We start from the raw sequence: 14,061 nt of genomic DNA, 5'->3' as shown, positions 1-14,061 counted from the left end.
GAGGATGTCACTCACTAGCAGAACCCCTTTGCTACTTGGCTATGCCAGCGGGGTGACGACTTTACCCCTCCCAGCTGCTGGGTGGGTGCAATTCCCAGCTCAGCTGAGTATCTGGGCTAGCACCTAAAAACAGCCATGTGGCCACGTCAGCTCAGGCTAATTGCCCGAGTACCATCAGAGAGTCTTAGACCTGGCAGGGACCTCGAGAGGGCATCAAGTCCCGTCTCCTGCGCTCGCGGCAGGACCAAGCCCTGTCTAGATCAGTGGGTCTCACAGCGTGGTCCGTGGGCCTGGGGCTCGCCTCCCCCCTGCAGTGCGGGTTAAGGGGTCAGCTCCAACACCCCCCGTTTTCACCCACTGAGAATCCAGCCCCAAGAACTGTTGCATTTCTATTTGGTTAAGCAGAAGGACAGCTCTTGTTTGTCATTCGGGTTCTTCACCAGAGACCTCTTCAATCTTGTACCATAAGCCTAGAACCCTAGAACCCTAGAATGGGAAGGGACCTCGAGAGGTCATCAAGTCCCGTCTCCTGCCCTCACAGCAGGGCCAATCCTAGAACCCCAAGGCCGACAGAGACCTAGAAGGTCATTGAGTCCAGCCCCCTACCCCATGCAGGGCCAATCCTAGAACCACAAGGCCAACAGAGACCTAGAAGGTCATCGCGTCCAGCCCCCTACCCCATGCAGGGCCAATCCTAGAACCACAAGGCCAACAGAGACCTAGAAGGTCATCGCGTCCAGCCCCCTACCCCATGCAGGGCCAATCCTAGAACCCCAAGGCCGACAGACCTAGAAGGTCATTGAGTCCAGCCCCCTACCCCATGCAGAGCCAATCCTAGAACCACAAGGCCAACAGAGACCTAGAAGGTCATTGAATCCAGCCCCCTACTCCATGCAGGGCCAATCCTAGAACCACAAGGCCGACAGAGACCTAGAAGGTCATTGAGTCCAGCCCCCTACCCCATGCAGGGCCAATCCTAGAACCACAAGGCCAACAGAGACCTAGAAGGTCATCGCGTCCAGCCCCCTACCCCATGCAGGGCCAATCCTAGAACCACAAGGCCAACAGAGACCTAGAAGGTCATCGCGTCCAGCCCCCTACCCCACACAGGACCAGTCCCAATGAAAGCATCCTTATAACGACACGGAGACATCAGCTGACTTGTCTGCAGTTTATTGAAATTGGGCACGTCCCAAGACATTGGGGCGTCCCCTGAGCAGGAAAGATAGGTAACCGGTGACAGTACAGTATATTCTACATTACAGAATACTTTGCAGCAAACTGTTTGCTCCATTAACTTTACAATCAAGGCACCACCGCATCGGATAACAACAAGAGGAGGACAAGTGGAATTGGTCCCCAGTGAACGTTGGCTGGAGTTGGTTTTCGGAGACCCAAAATCACAAACCCACCTAATCATTCATTAAGGGGAATCCCAGCACGTCTCGACACACACACAAAACATTTCGCAACTCAAGAGTCGGGTGGATTATCTTCCCCCCGCCCCATTGAATGCAACTCACACCTACTTGTAAAGCAAGCAAACAGGGGCTCCAAGGCACAGTTATTACAATAGCACCCAAGAAAACACAGGCATTTCAGAAGCGCTAAGAAAAGCGAAGGAAAGGTGAGTTTTATACACATTGCGTCACAGCCACAACAGCCCCCAATACACAACACACCCGGCGGGGCAGCGCTCGCCCGCCTCTAAAATCACTCGTTGGTTACCGATTTCCTCAAGCGATACGTTTCCGTACAGGGTCTTATAGCGCATGGTCGATGGGCATGTTTTCATGGACACGGATGGGTTTAAACCCAGCCGATGTTGCTACCGGGATGGTGCGTCGCCAGCGCCCGAGAAGGCGCTGGCGGGGGTCGAGTGGTACATTGAGGGCGTGGGCTGTAAGGGACACAGTTCATTCATTTCTGGATACCAGAGTTGGGTTAAGGTGGGTTGTGCTGCTGCCTTCGGAAGATAAAAAGAGGCCTCGTTCTTCCCGGGGACTGGCGTCCGTGCTTAGTACCCACCCGACTTGGTGGAAAAGGACGTGGTGGTGCTTTTCCGTATGATCGTGCCTTTTCCGCTTCCAGAAGAGAAGCCCACACAGCTTCCACCTCCATAGCCGCCGCCGCCGCCGCCACCACAGACGGCACCGCCGCCGCTGCCGCCGCCGTATCCTCCGCCACAGATGACACCGCCGCCGCCGCCACCGTATCCTCCGCCGCAGACGGCTCCGCCGCCGTATCCACCGCTCACGCCACAGAGGCCTGAGCTGACCCCATAGCCGCCGCCGCCGCCACAGATGCCACCTCCGAACCCGCCGCCGCCGCCGCCGCCACAGATGCCACCTCCGTACATGCCGCCGCCGCCGCCTCCAGCAACGCAGGTCTTGCCTACCACAGCTGCAAGAGAAGTACAGGGTCACCCCGTCAGCCTCCGGCCAGCCCACCGGCCCCTAAAAACACACACGCCCCCCCAGGCTGACATGAAGAGTGCTAGCTACTTACAGACGCTCACGTTGGACTGGCCACCTCCGGCGAGCCTGTGGAGGAAACGGGAGATGGGTCACTCATCCAGGGAACGGGCCATGCGTCCACAGAGCCCTGCTCACTTGAGAACTGTCTGTCCTTAGTGCAAAGGGCTTTGCTCAGTACAGCTTGAACCTCTCTCTCTGGTCTGGCAATACCCGTGGTCCAGCATAGTGGCGGTGGGGGGGCGGTGTGGCCATGGGCCACAGGGGGGCGGTGTGGCCAGTGGCAGGGAGGCCAGCGTGGCTAGAGTCTGGGCGCCCAGTGGCACAGGGAGAGCAGGGGCTGCGGGACTGGTGACAAAAGGACCAATGTGACCTCCCCGGCTCCGGCAAACTCCCCCAAAGGTGCTGGACCAGGGAGGTCCAACCCGTATTTCTTTATTGCCAATTTCCATTGGCTCCTGCCAGCCAATCTCGAAAAAAGAAATCCTGGCATTGGAAAAGGTTCCGAAAAGGGCCACAAAAATGCTGAGGGGTTTGGAGCGGGTCCCATAGGAAGAGAGATTAAAAAGACGGGGACTTTTCAGCTTAGAAAAGAGGAGACGAAGGGGGGGGGGGAAGAGGATGGAGTCTATAAAATCATGACAGGCCTGGAGAAAGTGAATAAGGAAAAGTTATTTACTTGTTCCCATCACACAAGAACTAGAGGGCACCCAATGAAATGAATAGGCTGCAGGTTTAAAGCAAACAAAAGGAAGTTTTCCTTCACGCAGCACTCAGCCAACCTGTGGAACTCCTTGCTAGAGGATGTTGAGAAAGCTAGGACTTCGACAGGGTTCACAAAAGAACTAGATACATTCATGGAGATGAGGTCCATCAATGATTAGCCAGGAGGGGGTGGTGTCCCTGAACTGTTTGTCAGGGGCTGGGATTAGGTGACAGGGGAGGGATCACTCCATTTCCTGTTCTGTTCCCTCCCTCTGGGGCACCTGGCGTTGGCCGTTGTCGGCAGCCAGGACACTGGGCTAGAGGGACCGTTGGTCTGACCCCAGCTGGCCTCTCCGATGTTCCTATGAACTCTAGGAATTTGAAAGACAAATTCCACCAGGCCAGGCACATACCTGCACTCCTCTCCTTCCAGCAGTTTCCTGTACATGGCGATCTCTACATCTAGGGACATTTTGATGCCCAGCACCTGCTGGTACTCTTTCATTATGTTCGCCAGATCCTTCTTGTCGTTATGCAGGGCGGCCTCCAGCTCTGCCAGTTTCTTCTTGGCATCCTCGAGAGCCGCCTCGCCCTTCTGCTCAGCATCGGCGATGGCTGTCTGCAGTTGGGCAATCTGGGAAGAGGAACCACCACGTCTCGAGTCCACCTCCTTTGTCATCGACTCCGTCAAGGCAACGGGGGAGGGGAGAGAGGGCTGGCACCAGGGCTGGGCCACGGCTGAAGCTGTCAACGTGTCCCCCCCTCCATGAAAAAGTTCTGCCCCGCGTCCAAAGTTTGGAGAGGGGCGGGGCGGCCAAAAGATCTCCACCAAAAAACGTGGATTCCCCCCTCTCCCGATAAAACAGGACGCTTTTTTATGAGCCGTGGCCACCAGCTGTCACTGGAGCTGGGGGACGCCGGCGCACGGCGAGCGGAAAGCCATAGGTTTCCTGGGCAGCCCCTTCCCTGCTGCACCGGGGCTCGCTTGCATTGGGCCCCGCCACCCCAAACGGCGTGACTCCACGCCGGCAGCTCTTGGGACCCAGGGGCCGGTGAGGCCCGAGACAATTCCCAGGCTCTTACCTGCTTCTTCACACTCTCAATTTCTGCCCGCATCTTATGGATGTTCCTCGTGAGGTCCTGGATCTCCGCCTTGCTGTTACGCAGGCTGTCGCCGTATTTCCCGGCTGCGCTCTGCAGCTCTTCGTACTGAGGGCCAGAAACGAAACCCCCCGTCAGCCACACGGCGCCAAGGCCGACAACGCGATGGGGGAACCTGCGACCCCCAGCTTGCCTAGATCCGGCCCCCGCAGCTCAGGGCTCCCTTCCTAGCCGGGGCCGGAGCAGCCAAATCTACTACCCTGGGCTCTCAGGCTCCGGTGTGCGAGGACAACATGGCGACAGTCTTTCTCCTCCGCAATTGTCACCAAGGGTTTGGGGGTTTGCTTCTCACTTGTGTGCAGCCCCCGACTGAATTTTCTGTGGGTCCCCTTCCAGCCAAAAAGGGTTCCCCACCCCTCCCCTGCCCTACGGTGTCTCCATCAGGTGCCTATCTGAAGGCCGAGCTCCTAGGGAAATGCAGGGACTCCTAGGGACTCTATTCCACGTCTTTGGTCCTATTCAGCATTTCCCCCGCCAGCATCCCCAAGCGCGGGGAGCTGCCTGGGAGCCGGTCGGGGTCACTACTCGCTTCCGAGGTGTAGCTCTTCGCGAGGGAGCCGCAGGGCTGCGTCACCGGGGAGTCCGATTTCCCACCCGCCGCGTCTTCAGCAGCGCGGGGACTTACCTTGCTCTGGTACCACGCCTCCGCCTCGGCTCTGCTCTTCCTCGCGATCTCCTCGTACTGACAACGGACCTCCTCGATGAGCCCCTCCATGTCAAGACTCCTGTTGTTGTCCATGTTGACCACCACGGAGAGGTCCCGACTCACAGTTTGCAGCGAATTAATCTCCTGCAAGACACGCCCTTGCTGAGCCTCTCTCTCCTGGAGCTCTCATCCGGGTTGCTTCCCACGTCTGCCAAGCTGCCTAGCCTCCAGGCAACACCCCACCTGCTTTTTTCCCCCCTCCACTCTTTTTCTGCTTTATAGTTCAGGGGCTCTGCTCTGCCTCTCTGGGCTCTCGTTCCACTCATCTGAAGAAGTGGGCCGTGCCTCCGAACGCTCACGCCTCTGGGTTGGTTTGTTTTTTAGTCTCTAAGGTGCGACAGGTTTTGGCGTTTCTCGAGAGGTCGGTTTGACTGTTTCAGTGCAGCACAGCTGTAATCGGCCGTGGAACAAACAGCCAGGAGCGATGCACGGAAAGGACCTGGAGAGTCACATCTCCCTCCCTCCAGAGAGGCAGGGAGCAGCTGCTGGGCAGGTGGAGGAAACCACGCTGCCTGGGGAGTTCTTACAGAAACGGAGGTGTTGCCAAATGGTCTTTGGCTTGTTTCTAACAGCCCGGCAGCAGAGCCAAAGCCTTAAAGCAAAACCTTGTCTTGTGGTGTTAAAGCAACCCCAACCTGGTCTCCAAAAGAAACCAGTTTGCACCTACATGTTATTCTTACTCTTGTAGGAGGTGAAAACTTGACCGAATTAAACTCGGTGGCAAACGTCCCATTGAGTCACTAGGGCCAGGGTTTAACCCAATGACTCTGAAAAGGCTGTTGAGTGGCAAAGCAAACCCAGAACGGGTCCCCAGCCCTGTGCATCACCCACTTCTCCCCAGCTACAACAATCACACGTGGTTACGTCGTGCAAGAGCTCTAGATCCCTATTTATGCTGTAGGTACGTAGCCAGCTGCCATCCTAAAGGAGATTGGCAGGGCCTGGTATTTGGTTCTCAGGTTAGACATGAGCCCATCTCTTGCTGTACGGAGTTGGACTCTGGCACAGACGTTTGCATGGGGATGGGGGGTTCGTCAGTTTCTAACAGCATCCCCCAAAGGAAATCCAACCCTGATGTCTAATCAACATCAAGCCTCTTTAGGAGGGACCTTGCTCACCCAAGTACCAGCCGCCCAAGAGAAACGGAAGATGCCTTACTATATCATACACGTGCGTCAAGAAGTTGATTTCATCAGTCAAACAATTCACCCTGGTTTCCAACTCAACTTTAGACAAGTATGCAGAATCCACATCCTGAGGGAATGATCAGAGATACCATGGATTGATTAGTCTCCCCTTGGGGCTTCAGAAAGATGTGGACATTTGGGATTGGTTCTTGGTCGCCTCATTACTAGGAGACCCAGGTGACCTGGCCTAAAGTCATTCCTTTGCGCCTCTCTGAAGGTTAGGATGGCCTTGCTTCCCTTCCTCTCCCCTTCCCAAATATCCTTTCGGAAGATTTCGTGGACGTTCCCCAAGGGGCTGGATTGGCGGGCAGCGATCGATCCAGCGGGGTCAATTCACCATGTCTAATGCAGACGCGATAAATCGAGCACCGAGCACTCTCCCGTCAACTTACCCCGGGAACGGCTCACAGGAAGCACTGTGTCGGGTGCTGGAGAAATGCCTGCATGGACAGACATATATTTGGGATATATAGTTGGGATTGGTCCTGCCTAGAGCAGGGGGCTGGACTTGATGGTCTTCTGAGGTCTCTTCCAACTCTATGGTTCTATGATTCTATATTTTTCTAGGTGTCTTCCAAATTCAGTTAGCCAAGTGCATGCAGCTCTTGGGTTGGAAGAGAGAGACTGGAAGAGCTCAGGCGCTCTGGTGCGGGCTTGGAGACCCAAAGCCATCGCAGTCTGATTTCCCAGGGCTACCTTTCCGGTGGAGAGAGAATCGTGTGGTGGTTGTGTCGCGAGCGTCGCCGCTTACCTTCTTGAGCAGCACAAATTCGTTCTCGGCTTCCGTGCGCTTGTTGATTTCATCTTCGTACCTGTTTCCAGGAAAGAGACATGCTGGGTTTATTTGCGCTTGGCTGTGTACGTCACCGGCAAAGCAAGGCTCGGCTCAACCGGGCGTTTCAAGTCAAGCCAAATCACCGAGGTATCGAAACTGTAGGATCAGAGACTTGGAGAACTGGAAGGAACCGGTCATCAAGTCTAGTTCCCTGCCCTTCAAGCAGGACCAAATCCGAGCTCCCATGGAACTCTCTGCTATCACCTCTATTTCCTCCCCTTCATACAACACAGTGTTCATGCAGGACCCTCCAGCTTTTCCTGCCACTACCTCCGAGTCGCTACCATCCAGATGGGCCCCGAGTCCTTACTCCTCCATCCTTCCCAACTCTCTAAGTGCCCTTCTACACCTTTTTGCACCCAACCGATTGACACCCGGATCAGAAAGGTTAATTATATACCTCTAAATGGATAACGTGGGGGTTTTCCCCTTAACTAGTAACTAAAAATGTTTTTTTCTGTTCTTGCTCTTTATCCTTTGTTCTAGGAGACAGATTTTCAAGCCACAGATAGGAATCAATGGTCCCGTCACCACTGACTTCCCGGGATGGGGGCCTCTCTGTCATGGGTGCTTTTGAAAGCAGGTGATGTTGGGATTTTCAGCCATAACTGGAATCAAAGAATTCATGCCTGGGGATGGTTAGAGCTGCCATTCTGCACTGGCAAGGCTGAGGACATTGATGGATCAAGTTTGCTACAGCCGCACTATGGATTGTTGTAATCCAATGTTTCATTTCCTACTCTCCTCATGCACTTACTTTTTCTTGAAGTCGGCAACATATGATTGCAAGTCCTCCAACTCGGACTGGTATTGCAGCTTCCGATTATTAATTTTCTCCACCTCTCCCTTCAGGTTCATTATATATTTCTCAAAGTAAGGCGTCAGGTCACATTTGATTGTTCCGCCTTGCTGTTGTAAGAGGTCGTACTTGGTTTGCAGAACTTTGTTTTGCTGTTCCAAAAACCGGACCTGAAACCCAGAAAGCAGAGGGATGAAGCGTTCCCTAGAATCCAGAATCTGAACCAGCGGCACGACCCATGGATTCTGCTGGCGGGCCATGCCAATGGGAGCGCGCTCTCTCAGTCCTCAAAAGGTTCACATCCCACCCTTCGAACAGGTGATGATATTTTGGAATTTCTACTCCCCCCCCAAAAAAAATTGCACCGGCATTTTCATGGCCTGGTGGGTACCCTGTTTTGCAGAGACTTGGAGCTCCCGAAAATGTTGCAACGTCTTGAAGATTTGAGAAGCTATTTTTGAAAAACACTTCTGATCTGCCCCATCCCCAGATACACACACACACACACACACACAGTAACCAGTTCTTTGCAACATAACTCAGGATTATTCAAACAAACCTCAGAATGGCAACCAAAAAGCATCTGGTGTAGCTTTTGATTCCCTGCTCTCTCTCTCTCTCGTTGAAAAATTCAAGCCTATTTCTGATCACTGCCAAAGGAGAACCCTCTTTTCAATTCTCCCTTCCTACCCAAACAGCGACGGATGCCTAAAACCCACCCTTCCTGCCTGGTGCAAGGTCGTTCCCAGCCCCCCCTCCTGCCATGATGTCTCACCTTGTCGATGAAGCCTGCAAACTTGTTGTTGAGGGTTTTGATCTGCTCCTTCTCCTCTGTTTTCACTTGCTGGAGTTGAGGATCGATCTCCACATTGATTGGCTTCAGGAGGCTGGAGTCAATTTGAACGTTCTGGATGCCTCCAGGGAACCCCCCACAAGGCCCTCCAGGGAACCCCCCGCCAGGCCCTCCAGGGAACCCCCCGCCAGGCATGCAAGGCCCTCCAGGGAACCCCCCGCCAGGCATGCAAGGCCCTCCAGGGAACCCCCCGCCAGGTATGCAAGGCCCTCCAGGGAAGCCAGGTCCACCGCCAGGTCCACCAAAGCCGCATGGGACTCCTCCTCCGAAGCCACCGCCTACTCCATAGCCACACACACCCCCTCCAAAGCCACCGGCTCCTCCGCCTCCACCTCCGCCTACGCCACACAACCCACCAGCCCCACCCCCAAAGCCACCACCTCTGCACATGTATCCTCCAGTGTTACAGCTCGCCATGGAAATGGCTCTATTGCCGCCTACGTTATACATGCTCCTGCTCCCAAAACCTCCACCGCGGACACCACCTCCATGGCCCCCGGAGGAAGAGTAGACGCTGTAGCAACTCCTGCCTCGGTTTCCCAGTCCGCCACTTGTCCCGACGGCAGAGTGGGAGCTAAAGCTCTTTTTGCTGCCTCCAGAGGACTTCGTGTCCCTCTGCACATACATGGCTGCTCCTTTCTAAAGAGAGGGGAAGATGAAGAGGAGAGGAATCGCCTAGCGAAGAAGGGCAAAGAGAGGAGTGCAGAGTGAAGGGAAATGAGTCCCTCTGAAGCCCGTCCTGGAGATGCTCCCTTTTAGCTGCTTCGGGAGCTGGGCTGGGCTTGCTGGGGCGTGACCCAGGCGATTACTGTCTTGTGTTCTTCGGCGTGGTGTGGTTGACAGATTTTGATCTTCGATTTGCCAAACGCTGGCCCTCCCCAGCCACACCCCCTGCTGTGCCGAGGCAGGGGGGGAACACCCCGACTGAAGAGTGTGGCCTCCCCCTCGCGGGAACGCTCTATGACTAAGCTGCGTTGCACCGTGTTGTGTTTTTTTTAGGGTGGCTCGGAGCGGCTGCCTTCACACGGGGACCCTTTATCTGCATCTTTATCGGGCGCGCGCCTCCGAAAGTCCCAGGGCAGGCAAGCGGCCCAGGGGCTGCCAAATTCATTGCACCACTCTCCCGAGTGATGACACCCGCAATCGGCTTTCTCCATGGAAAATCGCCCGGGGTGCCGGAGTCTTGCCCAATCTCCCGCAGGTGGAGGAGGCGCGGCACCGTCGCACGGAGGGAAACGCTGCAGCAGAGGGGATGAATTTGGGCTGCTCGCCCCCACGCTGCCCCCTAAAAGCCCCCCTCGGAAATGGAAGCGCCCCTTCCCGGCGGCCCTGGCGGCTGCAGAGGGGCAGCCGAGCCTCTGTGAAGTGCCGATGGGCTGGTGCCATGCAGGGACCGACAGGGAGGGCAAACCACTACAATAACGGCCGCACAGCGCGGCTGCAGCCGGCCCAGGTTGGCCACCTGGTGCTCCCCGGGCCTGGGCTGTAGGGTGGAGAATTTCTCCCGCTGTCCCGGCTAGGGCTGGAGGCCCTGGGACTTTTTCCTCCTTGCACTCACTCGGCAAGTCTGTACCCCACAGCCTCATCTCCTGCCCGGGGCCAGCCCCGAGTGGTGCCTGGCTGGGTGATGCTCTCCTGGGCGAGGGGTCTGGGTGGGGAAATCCCAGAGCCAGACAGGCAGAAAACCAGAGAGCTGAGTACGAAATGGCAGAGAGAGACAGAGAGTGTACGGGGATACGTAGGCAGAGAGACAGACAGAGTGTATAGAGATGGATAGACAGACAGACAGAGAGTGTATGGGGATACGTAGGCAGATAGACAGAGTGTATAGAGATGGATAGACTGACAGACAGACAGAGAGTGTATGGGGATACGTAGACAGACAGAGAGTGTATGGGGATACGTAGGCAGACAGACAGACAGAGTGTATAGAGATGGATAGACAGACAGACAGAGTGTATGGGGATAAGTAGGCAGACAGACAGTGCGTATGGGGGTAGGTAGATAGAGAGACAGACAAACAGATATGCTATGTCTAGACTGCAAGCCTCTTTCGAAAAAGAGCATCTAGACTACAGCCAGTACTTCCGAAAAAGCAAGCCACTTTTTCGAAAGAGAACACCCAGGCAGTCTGGATGCACTCTTTCGAGAAAGCACAGCTTGCATTACAGAGCGCCTTTTTTCGAAAGAGCACTTTCAGAAAAAGGCATTCCTCCTCATAAAAACGGCCGCGGGCTTTCGATTTGCTTTCAAAAGAACACAGCAGCAGTCTAGACGCAGGGGACGCTTTTTCGAAAAAGGAAACGTTGTTTGAAAAAAAACACTGTAGTCTAGACACACCAGATAGAGAGACGGGCTGTGTCTACACTGGGCCACTTATTCCGGAAAATCAGCCGCTTTTCCAGAATAAGCTGCGAGCTGTCTACACTGGCCCTTGAATTTCCAGAAAAGCAATAACGCTCTACTGTACAAAATCAGCTGCTATTCCGGAAAAGCTACGCTGCTCCCGCTCAGCCATAAGTCCTTATTCCGGAACACTGTTCTGGAAAAGGGCAGTGTAGACAGCCCAGTAGTCTTTTCTGGAAAAAGACCCTGATCGCGAAAATGACGATCGGGGCTCTTTTCCGGAAAAGTGCGTCTACATTGGCCACAGATGCTTTTCCGGAAAAGCAGCCTGCCAATGTAGACGCTCTTTTTCCGGAAATACTTATAACGAAAACTATTTCTGTTTCAAGCATTTCCGGAAATTCATGCCAGTGTAGACAGCCAGAGAGTGTATGGAGATGGGTAGATTGGACGGATGGATAGATAGAGAGGAGTGTGGGGATGGGTGGATAGATAGAGAGGAGTGTGGGGATGGGTGGATAGATAGAGAGGAGTGTGGGGATGGGTGGATAGATAGATACAGAAGAGTGTGGGGATAGGTGGATAGATAGATACAGAGGAGCGTGGGGATAGATAGATAGTAGGTGGGTAGGTAGGCAGATAGGGAGAGACACAGACTTACGTACAGATGACTGGTGCTTGGGGGAGGCAGCGGGTGCAGGGAGAGCCACCCAGAGGAACAGGGGGGGAGCATGTGGGGCACCCCATTTAGTAATTAAAGTCGGGGTGGGGGTGGTGCGCTTCCCAGGTGCTACAAGTCACCCGTGTCCTTGCGTACGCCGCGCTAGGCATGCCTGCAGCGCTGGCTAGGTACACAACACACCTGCTGAGCACTGTCAGCCGAGAGCGAGAGAGATCTGGGAATCCGTGCGGAAGTTCAGCTCTCTGGCTGGATGTTCTCTTGCGTGTGCCTGTAGATTCCCGTGGCCCATTTCTATCAGTGACGTTTTCCGTGGGGATTCCCGCCTGCCAGCCCGAATGCAGGACACAAGTGATGGGGCAGATTTCTCAAAGCCCCCTTTGGATTCCGGCCCTGGGCCCAGAGAGCCACTGGCTGCTCTGCCAATTGCCAAATCCACAATCGGGGAAATCTCCAGTCCCGCTGCATTGCGACAGTCAGGGGGAATTGTTAACTCAGCTGAATGCAGCTGCCCTCCTTTAAGTCCCTTGTATGCGCCCAGATAACGCACCCGGCTGAGTCACAGCAGCATCTCCAGCCAGAGCCAGGCAATTAATGCGCGATTTTTATCATCAATCACCTGCATCCAGTTGAAACTTGACAGTCTGAGCCCCAGCCTTGCAAACCAAACAGCCTTGTATCAGCTGTGCTGACTCTGGAGAAAAGTCCAGGCAGAGAGGGAAGGAAAGCAGCTTCCTTCTGCATCAGCCAGCCTCTAGGACAGCGGTTCCCAAACTTTCTGGCATCACGCCCCCCTTGTTGATTTTTGAAAAAACCTCCCCTCCCCCCCCCCCCCAAATAGCAGCAAAACTTGTTAAGCGGAAAAAAAAAAGGAAAAAAGGAACTGAACAGGGGCAGCAAAACTTGATGGGGCGGGGGGGGGAAGCGGGGTCGCTTCGCACCCCCCCCTGGAATTTTTTCATGCCCCCCCAGTTTGGGAACCCATGCTCTAGGGGAACAAAGGCAAATCTGCACGGATTAGACCAGGAGTCTCCAACCTTTTTGCGCACGAGATCACTTTTAGAATCGACGTGCAATCCGAGATCTACCTCAAAACCGAATGCCTGGCCCCGCCTCCTTCGTACCCTCCCCCCCTCCGAGGCCCCCACCCCTGCTCCCTCCATCCTCCCTCCCTCCCCCATCCGCCTTCCCTTTCACCAGGCTGGGGCAGCGGGTCGGGGGGCAGGCTCTGGTCTTGGGTTAAGGGATCTGGAGTGCGAGAGGGGCTCTGAGCTGAGCTTGGGGCAGGCCGTTGGGGGGCCGGAGGGGGTTCTAGGTGCAGGCTCTGGCAGGGTGCTGGGAGGCAGGGGTGCTTGGGGCTGGGGAAGGGGCAAGTGCAGAAGGGGGGTTCATGACTGGGGCAGGGTTTGGGATGTGGGCTCCGACTGGGCCCTGCTGACCTCAGGTGGCCCTTGGGTGGGGGGGGCAGTGGGGCTGAGGCAGTCTCACCCCTGCCCTGGCCCTGCACCACTCCCCAAAGCAGGCAGCAAACTCCCTCCCAAGTCCTGTGCTTCCCCCCATCCATTCTGCGGAGATAGGATGCAGGGTGGGAGGGGGCACCCTGACATCAGCCCCCCCTCCTCTCCCTCCGGCGGGGGGAAGGGCAGCTCCAAGGCAAAGGGCAGGAGATGCCCAGCAGTGGGGGGAAGGGCAGATGACGTGTGGGCACTTGAGAGCCTCCCAGCCAAACCAGTCGGGATCCCCTGCCAGAGGCGCCGAGATCTCCCGGGAGATCCCGATCGACTGGCGGGTGGGTTAGATCACCACCCTGGTTTGTTTGGCTTAATTGTGGGGGGAATCACGTCGCCTCCTGCTGTGTAAGTCACACGCTCTCATTTCACTTATTCCCACATTTGCCATGCAACTTATGACTGGACTATGTAGCCACCTACATAAGCACGGCCAGACGGGGTCAGACCAAAGGGCCATCCAGCCCAGCGTCCTGTCTGCCCACAGTGGCCAGTGCCAGGTGCCCCAGAGGGCGTGAACAGAACAGGAAATCATTGCGTGATCCCTCCCCTGTCGCCCGTTCCCAGCCTCTAACAGAGACTAGGAACACGATTCCTGCCCATCCTGCCTAATAGCCATTGATGGACCTAACCTCCATGAATGTTTCTAGTTCTTTTTTGAATCCTGTTAAAGTCCTAGCCTTCACAACCTCCTCTGGCAAGGAGTTCCACAGGTTAACCGAGCACTGCATGAAGAAAAACTTCCTTTGATTTGTTTTAAACCTGCTGCCTATTCATTTCATTGGGTCACCCCTAGTTCTTTGGCGTC

The 14,061-nt window shown here is 55.3% G+C and overlaps 1 protein-coding gene across 1 annotated transcript; it reads right to left on the bottom strand.

Moving 5' to 3' along the window:
- Positions 1 to 1,157: 1,157 nt before the first annotated feature.
- Positions 1,158 to 9,467, bottom strand: LOC102461793 (keratin, type II cytoskeletal cochleal). Its single transcript, XM_075901665.1, has 9 exons — positions 8,643 to 9,467; positions 7,826 to 8,037; positions 6,985 to 7,045; positions 6,205 to 6,300; positions 4,966 to 5,130; positions 4,263 to 4,388; positions 3,593 to 3,813; positions 2,509 to 2,543; positions 1,158 to 2,403 (listed from the first exon to the last, which is right to left on the bottom strand). The coding sequence occupies exons 1-9, from the start codon at positions 9,345 to 9,347 to the stop codon at positions 2,018 to 2,020; spliced, it is 2,007 nt and encodes a 668-aa protein (XP_075757780.1). The 5' UTR covers positions 9,348 to 9,467; the 3' UTR covers positions 1,158 to 2,017.
- Between the last annotated feature and the right edge of the window lie 4,594 nt (positions 9,468 to 14,061).

The sequence above is a fragment of the Pelodiscus sinensis genome, chromosome 19 (genome assembly GCF_049634645.1).
Source record: "Pelodiscus sinensis isolate JC-2024 chromosome 19, ASM4963464v1, whole genome shotgun sequence".
Taxonomy (NCBI): domain Eukaryota; kingdom Metazoa; phylum Chordata; order Testudines; family Trionychidae; genus Pelodiscus; species Pelodiscus sinensis.
The sequence above is the reverse complement of the archived record's forward strand: the minus strand, read 5'-3'. Positions and strand labels throughout refer to the sequence as shown.